The 18,760-nt window shown below is 37.9% G+C and overlaps 1 protein-coding gene across 1 annotated transcript; it reads right to left on the bottom strand.

Moving 5' to 3' along the window:
* Positions 1–1,886: 1,886 nt before the first annotated feature.
* Positions 1,887–4,844, bottom strand: LOC143617746 (uncharacterized). The gene is made up of 2 exons (XM_077090210.1): positions 4,538–4,844; positions 1,887–2,374 (listed from the first exon to the last, which is right to left on the bottom strand). Exons 1-2 carry the CDS (start codon positions 4,822–4,824, stop codon positions 2,002–2,004), a joined length of 660 nt encoding a protein of 219 aa, XP_076946325.1. The 5' UTR covers positions 4,825–4,844; the 3' UTR covers positions 1,887–2,001.
* Positions 4,845–18,760: the final 13,916 nt, after the last annotated feature.

The following is an 18,760-nucleotide window of genomic DNA, read 5'->3' as shown; positions in this document are numbered from 1 at the left end:
TATTGCGGAGAATGATACTCATGTAATGTTATAGGTGTTTCGGTTTGACATGCGAACACCGTCTCTTAGCAAACAATATTGGTTTATAAGCAAGAACTTTTTTTCCACGTTCCTATATAAATTTTAGCGAATACTTTCGATAGCCTCTTAACAGTCATTAAAAGGTCACCTCTTAATGACTCGTGACCTCTTAATGGTTGAGAAGTAATCTTAAGCCTGAATAGTTAAGAGTCTCGTAACCTCTTAAAAGTTACCTCTTAACCAATTGAGACTTAAGACTACCTCTTAACTATTCAGACTTAAGCCATTAAGATATAGTCTCTTAATACTGTTAAGAGTTTACCAAACAGCTCATTCAAACAATGCATTAGAGACAAAGTTACCTCTTTAAAAGTTTTTTTATGACTCTTTTGGTAAGGCGTCCCGTATTTATTTATTTATTTATTTATTAAATTCTAACGGAATTAAAAAACGTCGTGTTTCGGGAGAGATTAGGAATAGCGAACATAGCAGACAAGATAAGAGAGTGGAGATTGAGATGGTTTGGACATGTGAAGAGAAGACAAACGATGAATCCTGTTAGATCCATAGAAAACATTACTATAGAGGGGAGAAGGGGTAGAGGACGACTTAAATTGACTTGGGATGAGAGGATTAAGCATGATTTGATAGACCTAAACCTCTCCGAAGACATGGTTGAGGATAGGAATTCTTGAAGAAGTAAAATTAAAGTTAAGGATTTTTAGGTAGAAAGGAATACCTTAGGGCTTCTATTTACCTGATTTTAGTCACACGCCATAATAATATTTTCTCTACTGCTACTGCTACTGCTACTGCTACTGCTACTACTACTACTGTTGAATTCTGATTTCCTTTGTATTGCTTCATACATATGTACTTTAGAGCTGAGGGTTTCTCTGGAAGCCACCTCTTTATCCATGTGAATAGAGGTACGGTGTGCCTACATCTCACCCTCCCCAGACGCTACTTATAGCTATGCTATTGGTGGGATTTCACTGGGTATGATTGATTGATTGATTGAAATTAAATTCTAACGGAACACTATTGGATCAAATACAAAGGCATTGTTGAGAAAAAGATGGCTTTTTCGGGATAAAATGCAAATTGGATTCATGGAACAGGAGAAGGAATTCTCATTCCTTAGCCAGAAAGATATGCTGCCATGAAAGGCAAAGGAATGCTGGAATGCCAACATGCGTCTATTATTGAAATCACCCGACCCGACAGTACCCGTTTGGGGAACGTCCAGTGCCAAAGTCATGGGTAAGTCGCCAATCACTATCGAGAATCCCGAGTAACAGGCCAGGCCGCTAAAGGAGCTAAAGTAGTAATAAATCATGTTAATAAAACAGATCCTATAGACAGCCCATTTATTCCTAATTTCCAACAGAAATCAAAAAAATTGATCCATTTATAGTCCTCTACTAGTTGGATTAATGGATCATCTAATTGGAAATGATAACATAATGCAATTGGAAATGATAACAGAATGCATAGGTTGTTAAAAGAAGTTCTAATATACATATACATATAGTATACCACTTAATTACCCTATTTCTTTTACGGGGAAGAAAGAAAATTAAGAAACCTGTAAATATTGGTAAAGCTGCAATTATTGTTAACCAAGAAAAATTGTTCGTGATAAAGACAAGATACACTTGAACCAGAAAAACCTGGGCTCAAAAATAGATTATTTTTTAGCACAGGTTTTTGCGATAACAGGTGAAGTGGCCAATGCCGCCTCCCCTTGGCACATCCACACCCTCCACAACGAGTAGTCTTAGAATGTACTTATACAGCAACACTTACTCATCCAACACTTTCCAAGAATAACACACCACTTAGAAAAAGTGAAGCCCTAATAATAAAAGACTTAATACTCAAATATAAGTGAAGTTACCAACTGTAACAGTTTAACGTTAAAATTAGTTATTTCTCTTATCCACTTATAACCTATTTTACCATCCTCCAAACTTCCAGTCAACAGTTTTCAATCTCGGTCGGTTTTAACCCAAATCTGGAACTGCACCGATGCAAGTTAACCATAGAAAACGATCTCATAGATGATAGGTTCGGGCTCTGTACGTCGTTATCCTCTCGTTCTGAAGCAAAATGAAATGTGGTGGTTTTAGGTTTCTTTGATATCCGGCCAGTGCTGATATTTGATAATTGGAAAGCTCGGTTCTTGTTCTTGTGCGACAAAAGTGTAGTAGCTAGAAGATTTCTCCGTTTCCGGTTAAAGGCGTTATCTGGTTTTGCAATGTCGGTTATTGGTGGTGTCGATGAGTGCAACATGTTTGCTAAACACGCGAAGGATTTTGATTTTCCATCATAGAATGTAGATATTCCTCGTCTGTAATGAAAATTCATCAAGTTATTAACTGTATATTGATGGTACAACTGTACAAGCTATATTAATACGCATTTTAACAATCTTGAATTTTGAGATGTTAATAAGTTTTTATTATGATTTGGAGATATGACTTTTCTCATATTCTAAGTCTCATAAACTAATCGCAAATTATTCAAGCATGATTACAACAATTTCAAACTATTTAATAATAATGATTTCTTTATACGTTTAATATTAATATGTTAAATATTTGGTTCAAAACATGTAAACTTAACTATCAGTACAATTACAACAGCTTCATTTAAAATAAAAATTATTGTTCTTGTTATACTCTTTAATACAGCAATACAATTCTAACAATTTCAAGTCTCTAATAATTTATTATTATTTATTATTATGCTTTCTAATTTCCAATAGCTATAAATGAGTAGGCAATTGAGGCGTGTATCACTGAGTACCATATAACTAACCAAACACACTATTCACACATGCTCTAAATATTTGGATTTGGGTTTATCTACAATCCTAGTCATGGACCCATTTTAAAATGTGGTTGAAGCTGGACCAAGAAATCAATTTGATGATAGACATGTGCATCCATGATCCATGGAAATATTTTAAACCTAACAGATAATAAAAGATGCAATTAATAATTATGGATATTATTAAATTAAACCACTCACAAAACATGGCTTTTTGGTACTATCTACTTACCCCACTCCTTATCTCTTCTTTTTAATCTTATCCCTTCCTTTACTTTATATCAAAGTGGGCCCCTTTTTGTCTAGTCTTAGGGGATAATATTATCAACAATATTTTTTTTTTTTATTTTTGTTATCCAGATCACACATTCACACCACTTCATTTTTCCTTTAATATTTATGTATCTTCAAAAGGTTTATTCCAAAAAATATTAGAATATACTACGAAAATGATATTTTTATAAAAACTCATATCAATGTGATAATGGAAAGTGATATTTTTCCAAACAATTCATATCAATATGATAATGTAAACGGGATGCAAACCACACAAACCGAAACCAAAACGATTAATTTTGCAAACTTGAGGTCGAGCCCAGCTCGTTTCAAGCGCTATTCTTAAAGCTCGGGCTAGACTCTTGAGTAGTTTTTCAAGCTCAATCTCTGCTTGGACTTGACTCTTTTTTTATTTATTATATATTTTACTTTTATATATGTACTAAATTCTGTATATACTTATAATGTTTATATATAAAATAACTTAAAACTATTTACTTATTTTTTATTATAGTTTTTTCATACATTAATATTTATTATAATAACTTACATGTTTAACATACTAAATTAAAAATAGTGTCGTTAGACTCGCAAGCTGTCTTGAACTCTATAAGTGAAGCACTGACATGTTTATCAAACAAACTTATTTTAGACTCGAGCTTGTTAAGCTCGTTTAATTCAAGCTTATAGAAATAACTTTTAAAATCTAATTCTAATTTATAAAGTTTAGCTTAAACTTTTAATTTAAAAAAAATATATTCTAATTTCAAAGCATGCATGACGGGAAAATAGTCTGGATGTTATTGAGTTGGACACAATAAATGTTTGACTTGTTAAACATAAGGTCGAATATATTGTCTTACTTTCTACTGTAACAATAATATTATTTTTTTAATATCACAAATTTGGAAGATAATATAACCATCCTTAAAAAAGTTTTTGCCAAAAAAAAAAAGTAAAAAGTTGTGCAATTAATTGGTACAACTCTTAGAAATCGCCAGAAGCTAGACGGGTAGGGACTGGCGATTAATCCGAATTCACATGAATTAATCAAAATTAATTGGAATTTTCAAAAATATAATATAAACCCCAAATTTTATATACCGATTTAGAAAATCAGGGATCCATCGGCCATAAATTGGTGGGGTTGAGACTAGTGATTAATCAGGTATTAGTCTACTCACTGGGTATAAGTAGTAATTTCCATATATATCACATAATTCACCAATTATTTCCCCTTAATTTCACTAAAACCATCACATTAATCACTTTCCCCAAATTTCTAGCCCTAAATTAGAAAACACAAAATTAATCTCGAAATTGAATCACAAAACCAAAATTAATCGCAAATTAAGGTTATAACAGATCCAAATCCACCACAATTTGCACAAATTACGAAACTAACCTGATCGGTAAAGCTTTTTCCAGTGCTTGCATCGCATCATCGAGAGATCCGGTGGTTGTAATTTGCTTATTATTATTACCGTGATCATTGAATCTGTACGGACTCTGAGCATCATCTCCGTCGTCCACGTCATCATCGCTGTTGTTTCCAATCGATGAACTGCTGGACGAATTGCATTCTTCTTCTTCGATTATCCTCAAATACGTCGTCGTTTTGGCTTCCGTACGGTCTGGTACTGTTACGGCGTCGTTTTGGTGATTATCCATTAGGTCTGGATTAAGTTTCATTTATGTATGGATCTAATAGTGATAATGAGGAGGTGGTGGTTATGAATATGTGTGTGGGATTTGTAAAGGAAGGAGTAAATATAACAATAACAATGGGCGCCTTTGTTTGGTTTGGTTTGGTTTGGTTTGGTTTGGTTTACAATAGTGTGTGGATGGATATGTATAACTTAACTATGTCTATATATATACATGTGTATGAATGTATGATATGTATGTATGTTAGAACTTTGATGGCTTTTGTTTATCCACTCTGTTGTCTGTGGTCTGGTTTTTTTTTATAAGTAATTGTTTTAGCTTTTTATAAAAAATCACTTTCAACTTGTTTGTTTTTCTTTTTTAATATTTGACTAGGTATTTAAGATTTTTTTTCAACAGTTCTTTTTTCTTTGAATTGAACATTTGATGATTTTATTTTTATTTTTTTCATTTGATGAGATGTTAGTTTAAATGTGTTTTATGGTTTTTGCCTTTTAGTTGAGGGTTATTGGCGAAGTCGTTTTAAGGGAAACCAACTTGCTTATTGGCGACCCTTGTTAATGACAACAAGAATTTTTTGTGTTGAAGTGAGATTCGAACTTATGACCTTAGGATTACAGAGCTTTTAGGGCTTAATTAACATGAAAAATTTCATAAAATTAAGGGATAGTTTTTAGGGTAAACGAGTAGACACGCTAGTTTAATTATTAAAAACATGAGTAAACAAGATTAGCATGTTTATGATACATATAACACGTTTAAGTTATTGTGGTAAATGGGTTAATATGTTCACACGATAAGTTTATGACACTATAATTGAAACATTATAATTGTATAGTTTTATGTACAATTTAAGATATAATATTTAAATATGCGTGTTAATATTTTGGAACGCTTATTTTATCGTGTTAGTTTTGTTTTTTTTTTAATTTATGTTTAGAGATTTGTGTGTAACAGTTAGACATGCTATTAGACTGTTTGTATTTAGTCGTGTTAAACATCAGGGCCGGCTCCGAAAAGGCGAAAATTTTTAAATTTTTTTGGGCCTTAAGGAATGAAACAATTTATTGGGTTCAAACAATTTAATTTTAATTGTGCTTGTTTGTATAAAAATAGGCTTAAAAACGTTTCAAACAAGACTAGGACCCACAACATTTTGGTTAGATGTCATACCTCTTTGCCACTATATCAAGCTAGTAGTTATGTAATTGTGTTGAAACATTGATAATACTTAATTTTTTCATAAAAATACATATAATTTAAAAAAAACAATTCGGGCCTAACGGGGTGTCGGGCATGTGGTCGTCGACTACCCTGCCACCCTCCATGGTCGGCCTTGTTAAACATGATGTGTTGTATCTTTCGTGTTATTGAACTCATATTTAACTTTTGTGTCGTTTTGTTTGGTATCTTGGTATCGTGCACTTTACCAAGCATGTTTGTTTTCGTGTTTAAGAAGTTGACACGTTAAGTTAAATGCATAGTCATCGAGTTCGCTAGTGGTATTAAACGTGTCGTGTCGTATTAATTTTATTTAACACAATACAAGATGTTTCGCCACCTCTTGTTATCAGTTATCAGTTGATGAAAATATGATCATCGAGATGTAATCGTATATTTATAGTTATGCTTATATAATTTATCTAACTAATTTAGTAATCACCCGTCAAACAATTTACTATGTTTTAAAAATAACCGAACCAATGACAAAACGGAATCACATGAAATGACATAGTTTTAAAAGATAAATTTATCAAGTTCTAACACATTTTCTATACACTTTTCCTAGTTGAGTGTTTCTATGAGAATTCTTTAACATGAATTTGTTAAACCTTAGACAAGTGAATCAATAACACAAAGACGATTTTACATAAAACGTTTATGTGACTCTTTTTATTAATAAGAAACAAGAACAAAATACTTATTCTACTCTTTCTACTCTACACAAATAAAACCTTTGATGGGTTTATAGAAAGATAAAAAGATAATTATGACACCAAGTTATTCAACTTGGTCCCTGAACTTTGGATCTCCACCAAACCACCCCTTGAGATCTTCCGTACCACCCTTATACTTTTCGTGTTAACCATTTGGGTCCTTCAAGTTGGTGTTGCTCCAAGTTTTATACTCCATCTCAATACCAACTTCCATTGTTCCTCCAAGATCCTTCACTCCTTGTAACGCTCGCACCTCTTTGAGCTTGATTCTTGGATTCAACCTTTTCACTCTACCTTCAGATTTCTTTTTCCTGGTTTCAAATGAGCTAGTTTTGAGATTACCATTGTTTAGAACTGCATCACCCGTTTTCAGATAGGAAACAACTTTTGCTTCTCAACTTCATTCCCAACTATCATGTTACTTAAAACAATTCTTCCATCTTCACTCGATGCATACTCCCTCTCTAACTCAACTCCTTTATTTGTTCGTTCATTCGGACCACCCGAACTTTGCATGAACCTCATGCAAACTGATGTGTGAAAAGTATAATACAAATAAAGAACGAATCACAATTAAGCTTTAAATTTATAAAAACGAAAATGTAACACCCCGTAACCGCAGCGGAAACGTAAACGGGATGCAACAGACACGTCTGATATCAACAGCATTGCTTATAAAGAAAACACCACTACATTAATTTACACCATATTACATTGTTCCGAGTTTAGTTATCGTCTAGGCGATAGCACATAAGTTTTACCAACATTACATTAACATATTTAATACAAAAAGATCATTAAGCTTCCACAAAAAGCACGCATCGTCAAGCATGTAGCAATTATTCCAGTTTAGGAGTACCTAGAAAGCATGTAAAGAAAACGGGTCAACTACGAATAGTTGGTGAGTTTCACTAATTTAAATAAACAGTGACAAATCATTATAATAATCATATATTAGCGATGTAATTATGCTGAGCCCACAAGTGAAACCTCTGACTATCCACATACAACCCCGTGGCATACTCCGCCCACGGACCTGCCCCAAACCGCTATGCCTAACATTACATAGCAAAAATATATATAACAACAAAATAGACATGTGCAACTGGCTGGGAAACATCAGCAAATCCATGCCGGACCAGTTGGGTTTGTCAGACCAATAGTACTATTCACACTCTACCGGCTTTCAGTTAATCACTCGTGTTGTGAGGCCTTACAATGTTAGCAACTCAGACAATTACCATCTTAGTACATTTCCGTACGATTCCCGTACAATAAAACATATATAAATACACGCAAATCCATGTGTTCAGTATGTACTTAAACATTTCAATAGTAACATGCTTTCCGCCCCGGGAAAATATTTAAAAACAATTCAGAAAAAGGGGCTCATGAAACTCACCTTAACGCAAGCAAGCAGTAACACAATACGCAGCTACTAATCCGGATCTGTAATACGATCCCTAAGTTCGTTACTATACGATCACTATTAATATAACTTTAACTGTGTTAACCGGTACATCTGGGGACACTGTTAACCCAGTACTGTACCCGTTCTGGGGGCAATGTTAGCCCATAAACACTTCTCCGGACTCAGATTGTGATATCGTTTAGAGTTCAATAGTTGAAATTACTATTAATTTGTTTTTCCCCGTTTTGCGTGCCCAGCACGGTTATCCGTTTCTACTTTTCAAAAATGAGTTTGGTCACACACGACCCGAAAATAGTTGTTGACTGATAATTTAATTAAAGTTGTGAAATTAGAGCTCGGTTTAGACGCCCCGATTGGCCGCGGGACCCGTTTCCGTCTTTAGTGCACCGGAAACTGTTAAATCGGGTAAAATTATTCAAATTATCCGGATTATTTTCGGAGGATTCATTTTTACTTGTTTAACTCAATTATATGAAAATAGTTCATTTTTAGGGTTTTTATACACCAGTCAGTTCGTTTAAGCGAACTTTACCGGTTTACGCGTTTTAAGCTTTAAAAGTTTCTTTTATTTTCTTTTTAGCACAAATAATTATCCGTTTAGTCTCAGATCTTGGAATTTTGCACAAATCACTTTTTGACAGTGGGGAATTTTATAAAAATATTTCCAGAATTAATTTTTATATTTAAAATTTATTTATCTATTTTTAAACACCATTTAAACACTAAATATGTCGTAAATACCAAACGATCTTAGAAAAATCCCAAATTTTTCCTGGATGACCCCTGCCATCCCCATAGTCTTCTGTAATTTTTCCAGAACCAAATTCTCTTTTTACATGCCATTTTCACTAAAACCGAGCTAGAAAACCCTAGAACTCGTTTAACCGAAAAGCCTACTTAGACTTCTCCAACTGACCTAAAATTTTTTGTGTGACTTTTACATGTTATAAAGAGCTTATCTGGAATTTTCCAGAATTGTTCATGATATTTAACTATTGTTCACCATTTTTGGCCAAAACCGAGCATTAAATTCACCAAATATTCCTCCTTTGTCAAAAAATTACCAAAATTTCACAGATCTCATATTTTCATGTGTAGATCATCTCTGTGAAATTTCGTAGCCTAACTCTAAACGTATCACAATCTGTCCAAAACACAAACATCATACAAAAATCGAACTACCTTGTGTTTCTAGCTCCAAATCGCAAGGATCTCGCTTTCTAGCCTTTGCTAACAACTAGATACAACACCTACAAGCACAACAACACCACACCAAGCAAGTTACACCCACAATCAAGCCATTTCTTTCATGGTTTCGGTTATGATTTAAAAACAAAGATTTAACCGTAAAAATTCGTTTTTTGTTCGTTTAACTCCTTTCTTGGACCAAGATCCCTTGTATAACCCGTATATATCACTTGATCATGCAAGAATCGGTTTCATCTCGGGTTTTCACCCTTTTTTTCACTTGAAACCTCATTTTCTTGCAAATAAACTCAAGAAACGAAGATGAACACATAAATAACTCGATCTTTACCTCGGTTTTCTTGCTAAAATCTCGGGTTTTAGTTCATATTTTGGAGAGGAGATGAAGAATCTTGAAATGGTTGATAGAAAAAAAATGAGAGCCAAGGGTTTATCCCCTTGGTCCGATCGGCATTAAGGGGGGGGGGGTGGGGTGGGGCCCACCTCTCCATTCTTGGCCACACACTTGGATTTCTGAAATCTGGATAACGTTTTGGATAATCTGGTTCAGTTCGTTTTTCGGTTAAATGTTTAATTTTGCTTAAAACGAGGCTAAAATGGTCGTTTTCGGCTTAAAGAAAAAGAATTTATATAAAACCGATTTAAAAACTTTAAAAACTTAAACCATGACATTTATTAACTTAAAACATCATATTATTAATAATTGCGCATCTTTTTCGGCTTGATCGATCGTCTCTTGCTCGGTTTGATATTAAAGGTTTCGTTTAACGTACCGACGTACCATTAAATCGAAAATTCTTTTCTGTGATTTAATTCACTTATCCCGAAGCTTAATACTTCGTAAACATCACTAAATATTATATATCTTGTCTATAATGTAATCCTCGATTCGTTCGGGTTTCACTACAACTCGGGCGTCGTTAGTGGGCAATGCTTTGGCCTCGACCCACTTGAAAACGTAATCAACAGCCACAATAATGTACTTGTTCCCTCCAGACGACGGGAACGGGCCCATAAAATCGATACCCCAAATGTCAAAAACCTCGCATACCTGAATTGCATTTTGGGGCATCTCATTCCGGGATGAGATATTACCAACACGTTGACATCGGTCACAATTTTTAACAAACTCATGTGCGTCTTTGAAAATAGAAGGCCAATAGAATCCAGAATCAAATACCTTATTCGCTGTCGAACTCGCACCGTGGTGATCTCCTGTCGGTCCCAAATGACAATGGCTCAGAATCTGCCATCCCTCCTTTGCATCAACACATCTCCTAATTAACTGATCATCACCAACACGGAAAAGATACGGGTCGTCCCATAGGTAGAACTTAACATCAGCAAAGAATTTCTTCTTTTGCTGGTAGGACATCTTCGGGAGGTATCCATCAGCAAGATAGTTTGCGAAGTCAGCGAACCATGGAAAACCCTCCTCCTGTGCCTTAACGAACATGAGACTTTCCGTCGGAAAACGGTCGTTGATCCTGCCCCCCCGAATCTCCTAACTCAGCACCTTCTAGACGTGAAAGATGATCGGCCGCAACATTCTCGGCCCCCTTTTTATCACGGATCTCAATATCAAACTCCTGAAGCAACAGGATCCAACGGATAAGACGAGGTTTGGCATCCTGCTTGCTGAAGAGATAACGAATAGCAGCATGATCCGTATAAACAATCATTTTGGACAAAACTAGATAGGACCTAAATTTGTCGAAAGCGAACACCACAGCTAAAAGCTCTTTTTCGGTGGTGGTATAGCTTTCCTGTGCGCCATTTAAGGTCCGGCTCGCATAATATATCGGATGGAAATGTTTATCCTTCCGTTGTCCAAGAACCGCTTCGACTACGAAGTCGCTCGCGTCACACATCAACTCGAATGGTGACGACCAGTCAGGAGCAACCATGATCGGGGCGTTAACTAGTTTGTCTTTTAGAAGATCAAACGCCTCGATACACTGTTCGGAAAAAACAAATGGAGCATCCTTCTCCAAAAGTTTGGTCATGGGTCTCGCGATTTTAGAGAAATCTTTAATGAACCGGCGGTAGAACCCGGCATGACCTAGAAAGCTACGAATCGATCTCACAGAAGTAGGCGGGGGAAGATTAGAAATGGTCTCGACCTTCGCTTTGTCAACCTCTATCCCCGCATTCGAGATCCGATGTCCCAGAACAATGCCCTCACGAACCATAAAATGACACTTCTCCCAGTTAAGGACTAGGTTGGCGTCAACGCAGCGGGACATCATCCTCTCAAGATTTGATAAACATTGATCGAAGGAACTCCCAAATACGGAAAAATCGTCCATGAACACCTCCATGGAGTCCTCGATCATATCATAGAAAATGGCCACCGTACACCTCTGGAATGTGGCCGGGGCGTTACAAAGTCCGAACGGCATACGTTTGTAGGCAAACGTACCGTAAGGGCAGGTGAAAGTGGTTTTCTCCTGGTCATCGGGAGCTATGGGAATCTGAAAATACCCGGAGAAACCATCCAAGAAGCAGTAGTATTGCTGACCTGCTAAACGCTCCAACATTTGATCATTGAAGGGTAAAGGAAAGTGGTCTTTCCTGGTGGCATCAATCAGTCGGCGATAATCGATGTAGACTTGCCATCCCGTCACAGTCCTAGTGGGAATAAGCTCGTTTCGCTCGTTGGTGACGACAGTCATGCCACCCTTTTTAGGAACCACTTGGACTAGACTCACTCAAGCACTATCAGAAATGGGGAAAATGATCCCCGCATCAAGGAGTTTAATGATCTCCTTCTTTACGACTTCTTGCATTTTCGGATTAAGCCGCCGTTGCGGCTGGACGACAGTTTTGAAATTATCCTCCATGAGGATTTTATGAGTGCAAAACGAAGGGTTGATACCCTTGATGTCGATAATCTTCCAAGCAATAGCCTCTTTGTGCTCTCGTAGCACCTTCAACAACTTCTCCTTCTCGACCTCCGTCAAAGCAGATGCAATGATAACTGGAAGCTTCCTCTATTCATCTAAAAATGCGTACTCAAGATGGGCTGGCAGATCCCTAAGCTCTAAGGAAGAAGGAGGACTCTCGACCGAAGGTCGGTCCATCGGATCGTCTCGTACGATCTCGGCAGACACGCCAGATTCAGGGGTATGCGACTCGGTGTCGTCATCTAAGTACTGATTGGTTATGGCAACCATTTCAATCTCCGGAATCTCCCTATCAAGAATCTGGGTGTCGGAGGCAGATCCTCCACAAATTTCGCTGAGAAACTCCCCAACATGCTCCATGATGGTATCGATGAAGTATAAGGAGTCATCAGCAGACTTGGGGTGTTTCAGTGATTGTCGAACGTCAAAGGTGACGTTCTCATCCCCAACTCTCAGAATCAACTTACCCTCGCAGACGTCGATCAACGCCCGTGCAGTGGCAAGGAATGGTCGGCCCAAGATAAGTGGGACACTATCATCATCGTTCATGTCCAGGATGACAAAGTCCACCGGGAAGATGAACTTGTCGACACGAACACGCATGTTCTCGACCACCCCTCGGGGGTATTTCACAGAACGATCAGCAAGCTGGATACTCATACGGGTCGGCCTCGGTTCCCCTAGTCCCAACTTGCGATACACGGAATACGGCATGAGATTAATACTGGCACCAAGATCTGCCAGTGCATGAACGACCGTATTATCACTCAAGATGCAGGGAATTGTGAAACTCCCAGGATCAGACATCTTTTCGGGTAACTTTCTCTGCAAAACTGCAGAGCAACCAGCACTCAGCGGGATGGAAGAGACCTCAGCTAACTTCTCCTTATTAGAAAGAATATCCTTAAGGAACTTTGCATATTTCGGCATTTGAGTTAGTGCCTCAAGGAATGGAATGTTAAGGTGAAGTTGCTTCAGGAGATCAAGAAATTTAGTGTTATGTTCCTCGTCTCTATCCCTGCGGACTCTCCCGGGAAATGGGAGTCTAGGTTTGTAGACTCTCGGTGGTGTGCTGGGTAATGGCTGGTCCTCGGCCTGTGCTGTACTTCCTGGGCTTCGCCTCTGATGCACCCTGGCCGGTGGAGACTCCATCTGAATCTCCTCGTCTACCTGCTCCTCTACATCTACCGCAGGCCCCTGATTCACTGGCTTACTATGTGCTCCTGCACCGCTCCTCGTCGTCACCGCCTTCGCGAAGGCCTTCGGATTCTGCTCAGTGTTACTCGGAAGTGTACCTGCCGGCCTCTCATTCAGACGATTCGCTATCTCTCCCATCTGCCTCTCAAGATTTTGAATTGACGCCCCCTGATTTCTCATGAATGACTCGTGTTCCCGAAATTTCTCTTGAGTCTCCTTGTGACGGGAATCCTCTCGAGTCATAAGCTGCGACAGCATCTGAGTCTGCTGTGCCATCATCTCCTCGAGCGTGGGCTTCTTCTCCCCACCACTCGCTCCTTCACCGGAATCCTGGAATAGGCTCTGACGCGGCTGGAAGCCGGAATGATTTCCGTTCCTTCAGTTAGGATTTTGGTTACCTCTCCAACCCGAATTATAAGAATTAAAAGAATTAGGGTTTCGGTTTGGATTGTTAACATAGTCGACTGCCTCCTCCTGGAAACCTACAGGGCACTGAACGGTATCATGCCCTCCTCTACAGATCTCACACAATTTACTCTTCACCTCCAGGTCCTTCACAATCTTCGCTAACGCCTCAACCTGTGCCGCGAGGGCGGTGTTCGTGTCGACTGAATGCATACCGCGTGATAAAGCGTCGACGGTTTTGGTGCTCTTAGAAGGTGGTCGCTGGTATCCATTCATGGCTAAACCGTTAAATAAGGCAATACACTCATCGGCATCCTTTGTCGTCAATAAGTTGCCTCCTGCAGCAGTGTCAAGCATATTCTGAGTCGCGTACGTCACTCCGTTATAGAACATTTCAACAACCGCCCAGTCCTGCAAGCCGTGGTTCGGACATAAAGCAAGTAGGTTTTTGAATCTCTCCCACGCCTCGTAGAAACTCTCAGTGTCCTCCATCTGGAAAGAATGAATCTGGTTACGCAAACGAGCGGCCTTAGCCGGAGGATCATATTTTTCCAGGAACTGGGTCTGCATGGCGGCCCAAGTAGAAATGGATCCCTGTGGGAGGGACTCAAGCCACAAACTCGCCTGATCAACGAGTGAGAACGGAAAGATGCGGAGTTTGATGGCGTCTTCGGATACGTTGGCAAGATGAAACGTGTCGCAAATACGTGCGATGCGAGTGAGATGTGAATGCGGGTTTTCGTGGAGCAACCCGTGAAATTGAGCAGAATGGGAAATGGTGTTCAGAACGTTCGATGGAATCTGCTAGGTCGTTTGAACTCCTATAGCTGGTGGAGCAATGCTGGATCTCACGCCAGCATCGACCCAACGGGCCCGGTCTGCGACTGTCCTCCTCGGTGGTGCGTCGGCCATAATCCTATCCCTAACGATGGGTTCAGATAAAGTAGGAGAAAAGAATGTATTACCGACGGATGTAGATGAACTAGAAGACGGTTTTGTACGACGTCTCTCAAGAAGCTCTCTCTCTGGTTCGGGAAATCCTTCAACTTCTGGTGGTCCTAGAGATCGAGTACGTCGCATACAACTATTTAAAATAAATAAAAGAAATTATAATTATCCAAACTATTTTAAACTAATAAACAAAACAAATAAGAAAGACAAGTAGTAAACAAGGAAAATCTTGACTCGAGTCGTTCTTAAAACGCTTCAAACCGTGTCCCCGGCAACGGCGCTAAAAACTTGATGTGTGAAAATGTATAATACAAATAAAGAACGAATCACAATTAAGCTTTAAATTTATAAAAACGAAATCCTATAGAAACCACAGAAAACCGGCAAGTGTACCGATCATAAATAGTATAGCATCAAGGAAGTCCGGATGTCGAACTCAAAGACACGTGAAAACGTTTATGATTAAGAAAACTCTAACCAAGACTTACCAAAATAATATTTATTTAATTTCTAAGATTTTATTTAACTACTTAACTTAATTAAGAGAAAACTGTTAACAAAACTCTTTAAGAAAACTTTAATTTAAATTCAATGAATAAAAACGTCTACCTAGGAATGAATCATGTTGAAAGAAATAACAAGACAACGGATTGAAAATATTCAAGACACGGGTTATAAAAGATGACACAACCAAAACTTATTCAAGAAAGTCAAATTACCTCTCAGTCTCTCTAACAAACTTTAACTTATTTTAGTTGATTTTTAAAGAACAAACCGGAAAACAATTATTAACGTGTTCAAATATCGACTCACCTCTCGGTCTCCTCGACACACTATCCTAATGGAGACGAATACTACGCAACCAAGGATAGAGGAACAATTTAACTTAACCCAAATTAAACCAACTAATTGCACATAAACACTCAAACTTGACAAGACAAAACCCGCTCTCGCGCGGTCTTAATTCTAACAAGTAAAAGCAACGAGACAATATTACTTCTTATCACCTCTCGGTCTCAAAGAAGGTGTATTTTAACTGATTTTAGATGATATATTACCCACTTATCCCTACGGTTGCGCATCCCGCAAATAAACCCAAAACACCAAGTAAAGAGCTTAACAAGCAATCAATTAATCAAAACCGATTCAATTAACTAATGCAAGAGGATTATAAGCAATAACAAATAAAACACAGCCATCACACACAATCTAATTCATGGTTTAGTTAAACTTTACATCAATAATATAAGTCTTGAACATTAACAATCCATTAAACAAGTTAAAACCACTCAACAATCATCTATCATAGGTAGAACAAACAAGTTTAGCTACTCATCACTTTTGGACAGCCATGCATACTTAATAAAAACATCACAAACATCATCATAAACATTATAAAACTCATTCAAGATCCAAACTCAATCAATTATAACTCAAACTATCAAACAATTGCAAAACAATTCAAATCAAAAGACCAAATCAAGATAGTTATGGTTCTTGAAAGATAAATAAAGTTTAAGGATGTATACTAAGCAATATGGCTGAGATTTGTGAGTGTTTTGAAGCCCCTAGCTGCTGCCCAAGGGTTCCTCTTTGATTTCCAGCCGCCAACAGCCCCTATAGCCGCCTCTTTTTCTCTTTTTTTCTTCTTTTTCTTGCTAGCGGCAGCCTGTCCGATCGGACTGTTGGTATATGGGTTTAGGGTTTAGTGATTTCGGGTATTGGCTGAATGAATGGCTGAATCCAAGTGTTATTATCATAATATAATATAATATAAGGCTTTTAAGATGTGGGCTTGGACCGGGCCTTGATTAAACTTTGAAACTTTGACAATTAAACCCTCCAAGTTCTCTTTTCTTGCCTTTTTTCCACATCTTTCCATAACCTACACAAAACATTTCAACTTTGTAAAACTTTGCACTTAACCCCCTAAACTTACATAAATTTGATATTAAATCATTAAAACATCATAAAATTGTAAGGAAATATAAGTGTGTTATTCAACACATCACAAACTCCAACATCAACTTTTTTGGTTTGTTGATCTTCAACGTCTTCTATTCCATCATGACAATTCGTAACATGAGACAAAGCTACCTCCTCGTGCACTTCTTCCAACACGGTTTCTCTCTTGTCTTGTTCGGTTACTATCATGGTTACGTCTTGATCAACCGTATTTTCTTCTTCAACCATGATTTCCTCATCATCTAGATTCAAAATACCAATAGATGATTCCATGGTTACCTTTAACGGCGATTCTGGCACTACTTCCTGATCTGTCCACCAACAGGAGCCTTCTTCAAACCATTCATCTACCGGATTCGGTTTGAATTCGGTGACAGATGCGTATTTTCCTTGAACCTCGGCCATATTAGCCTCCACATCCCATGGTTTTTCTTCTTTAACAACAGTTGCATTACCTTCCTCCTCATGTTCTCGACAGTATTTTGCCATGTGCCCTTTTTGTCCACAATTGTGGCACCTAAACGGAAACTGCTTTGGTTGGTACCTTGATTCCTTGTCTCGGTTCTCTTCGTCCGATGAATCTTCTTCAGAGTTGTCATCTCGACCCTTTCAGTTCCATTCTCTCTTCTTGGGTCGGTCACGTATCTCGTTCTCTCGATATTTACTCTTACCTTTCTCACCGTTATGATTTTGATTTTTATTGAACCGATGTTTCTCCTTCCTTCCGACATACAAGGCTTCGCTCTCGATTTTAACCGACACACCGGCTAACTGTTTCGCTAAGGCTTATTGTTCGGCAATAATATTCTCAAACTCAGTAATACTCGGTTGGGTTGCCACCCTTGAATAGCGGTAACGAAACTACGATACTCTGGCCTTAAACCGTGGATGAGTATCCGCTTCATACGAGCATCGCTAACCCGAGACTGTGGATCGAGTTCTCCAATCTCGCGACATAGATTCTTAACCTTGGGGAAATATTGTCATATTGGAAGGTCATCTTTGGAAACCGTCATCAACTCACATTCGACTAGTTGCAATCGAGCATCATTCTTCTTCGTGAATAAGGTCTCCAGCGTATCCCACGCTTGCTTTGGGTATTCGAGATCTTTAATGTGATCAAGAACATCATCATCCACCGTTGTCTTGATGATAAACATCGCTCGGCCCGCTTTCACCTGCCACTTCCCGATAACACCGTTAATATCGTTCGTGGGTTGTCTTGTCTCGGTACCGTTTGTTACCTGACAAAGATCTTGACCTTGAAGATACGATTTGATGCATGTCGACCATTGTTTATAGTTGCTTTGGTTCAACTTTTTGATTCCTCCTACCATCTGTAACTCTGCCATTCTTTCGATTTCTTGACTATCCAGCGATTAAGAACACCAACTTATGTGCTTTTAATTAACTATGTTTTAGATTTAAAAAGATAAGCTTCTGGTCGAATGAAATAATAATTGCCCACGTAGGTTTGACTTTTGAACTTGATATTCTATTGTGCCTTGCTTCAACGGTTAACTTTTGACGTGCTTATTTATTCAACACCTCCTTCCTGATTGCATGAATTTCCTCTTAATAAATTTCTTTCTATATTACTAGTTTGTTAAAAGAAATTAAAGTGGCAGCAGATGATATCTCACAAGAAGACAAAAGGGAAAACACAAGAATGAAACTTGCTTCTTAAATCCTTTTCTTCTTTACCAAGACACCAGCAATTTGTCTCGTAGCTTACTGCCGTTTTGCCTTCTATCAATGTCTGGCCTCTTATGTCTTTAATTAGAAACTATTACCGCAATCAAGACTTTCCGTTGATCGAAAACACGAGCCTGGATTTTTAGGCTCTGATACCACTTGTTAAACCTTAGACAGGTGAATCAAGAACACCAAAGACGATTTTGCATAAAACGTTTATGCGACTCTTTTTATTAATAAGAAACAATAACAAAATACTTATTCTA

The sequence above is a fragment of the Bidens hawaiensis genome, unplaced genomic scaffold (assembly GCF_021521415.1).
Source record: "Bidens hawaiensis isolate Kalapana, Puna unplaced genomic scaffold, B.hawaiensis_p1.1 tig00057731_1, whole genome shotgun sequence".
Taxonomy (NCBI): Eukaryota; Viridiplantae; Streptophyta; class Magnoliopsida; order Asterales; family Asteraceae; genus Bidens; species Bidens hawaiensis.
This window is presented reverse-complemented; position numbering and strand designations above follow the sequence as displayed.

What these genes read in the sequence shown, in the direction of transcription:
- LOC143617746 (XM_077090210.1), bottom strand. Translation starts at nt 4,824, where the DNA reads ATGAAACTTAATCCAGACCTAATGGATAATCACCAAAACGACGCCGTA. An exon ending in GAAAAAGCTTTACCGATCAG is followed by an intron (nt 2,375 to 4,537) that starts GTTAGTTTCGTA and finishes TTTTCATTACAG; the next exon opens with ACGAGGAATATCTACATTCT.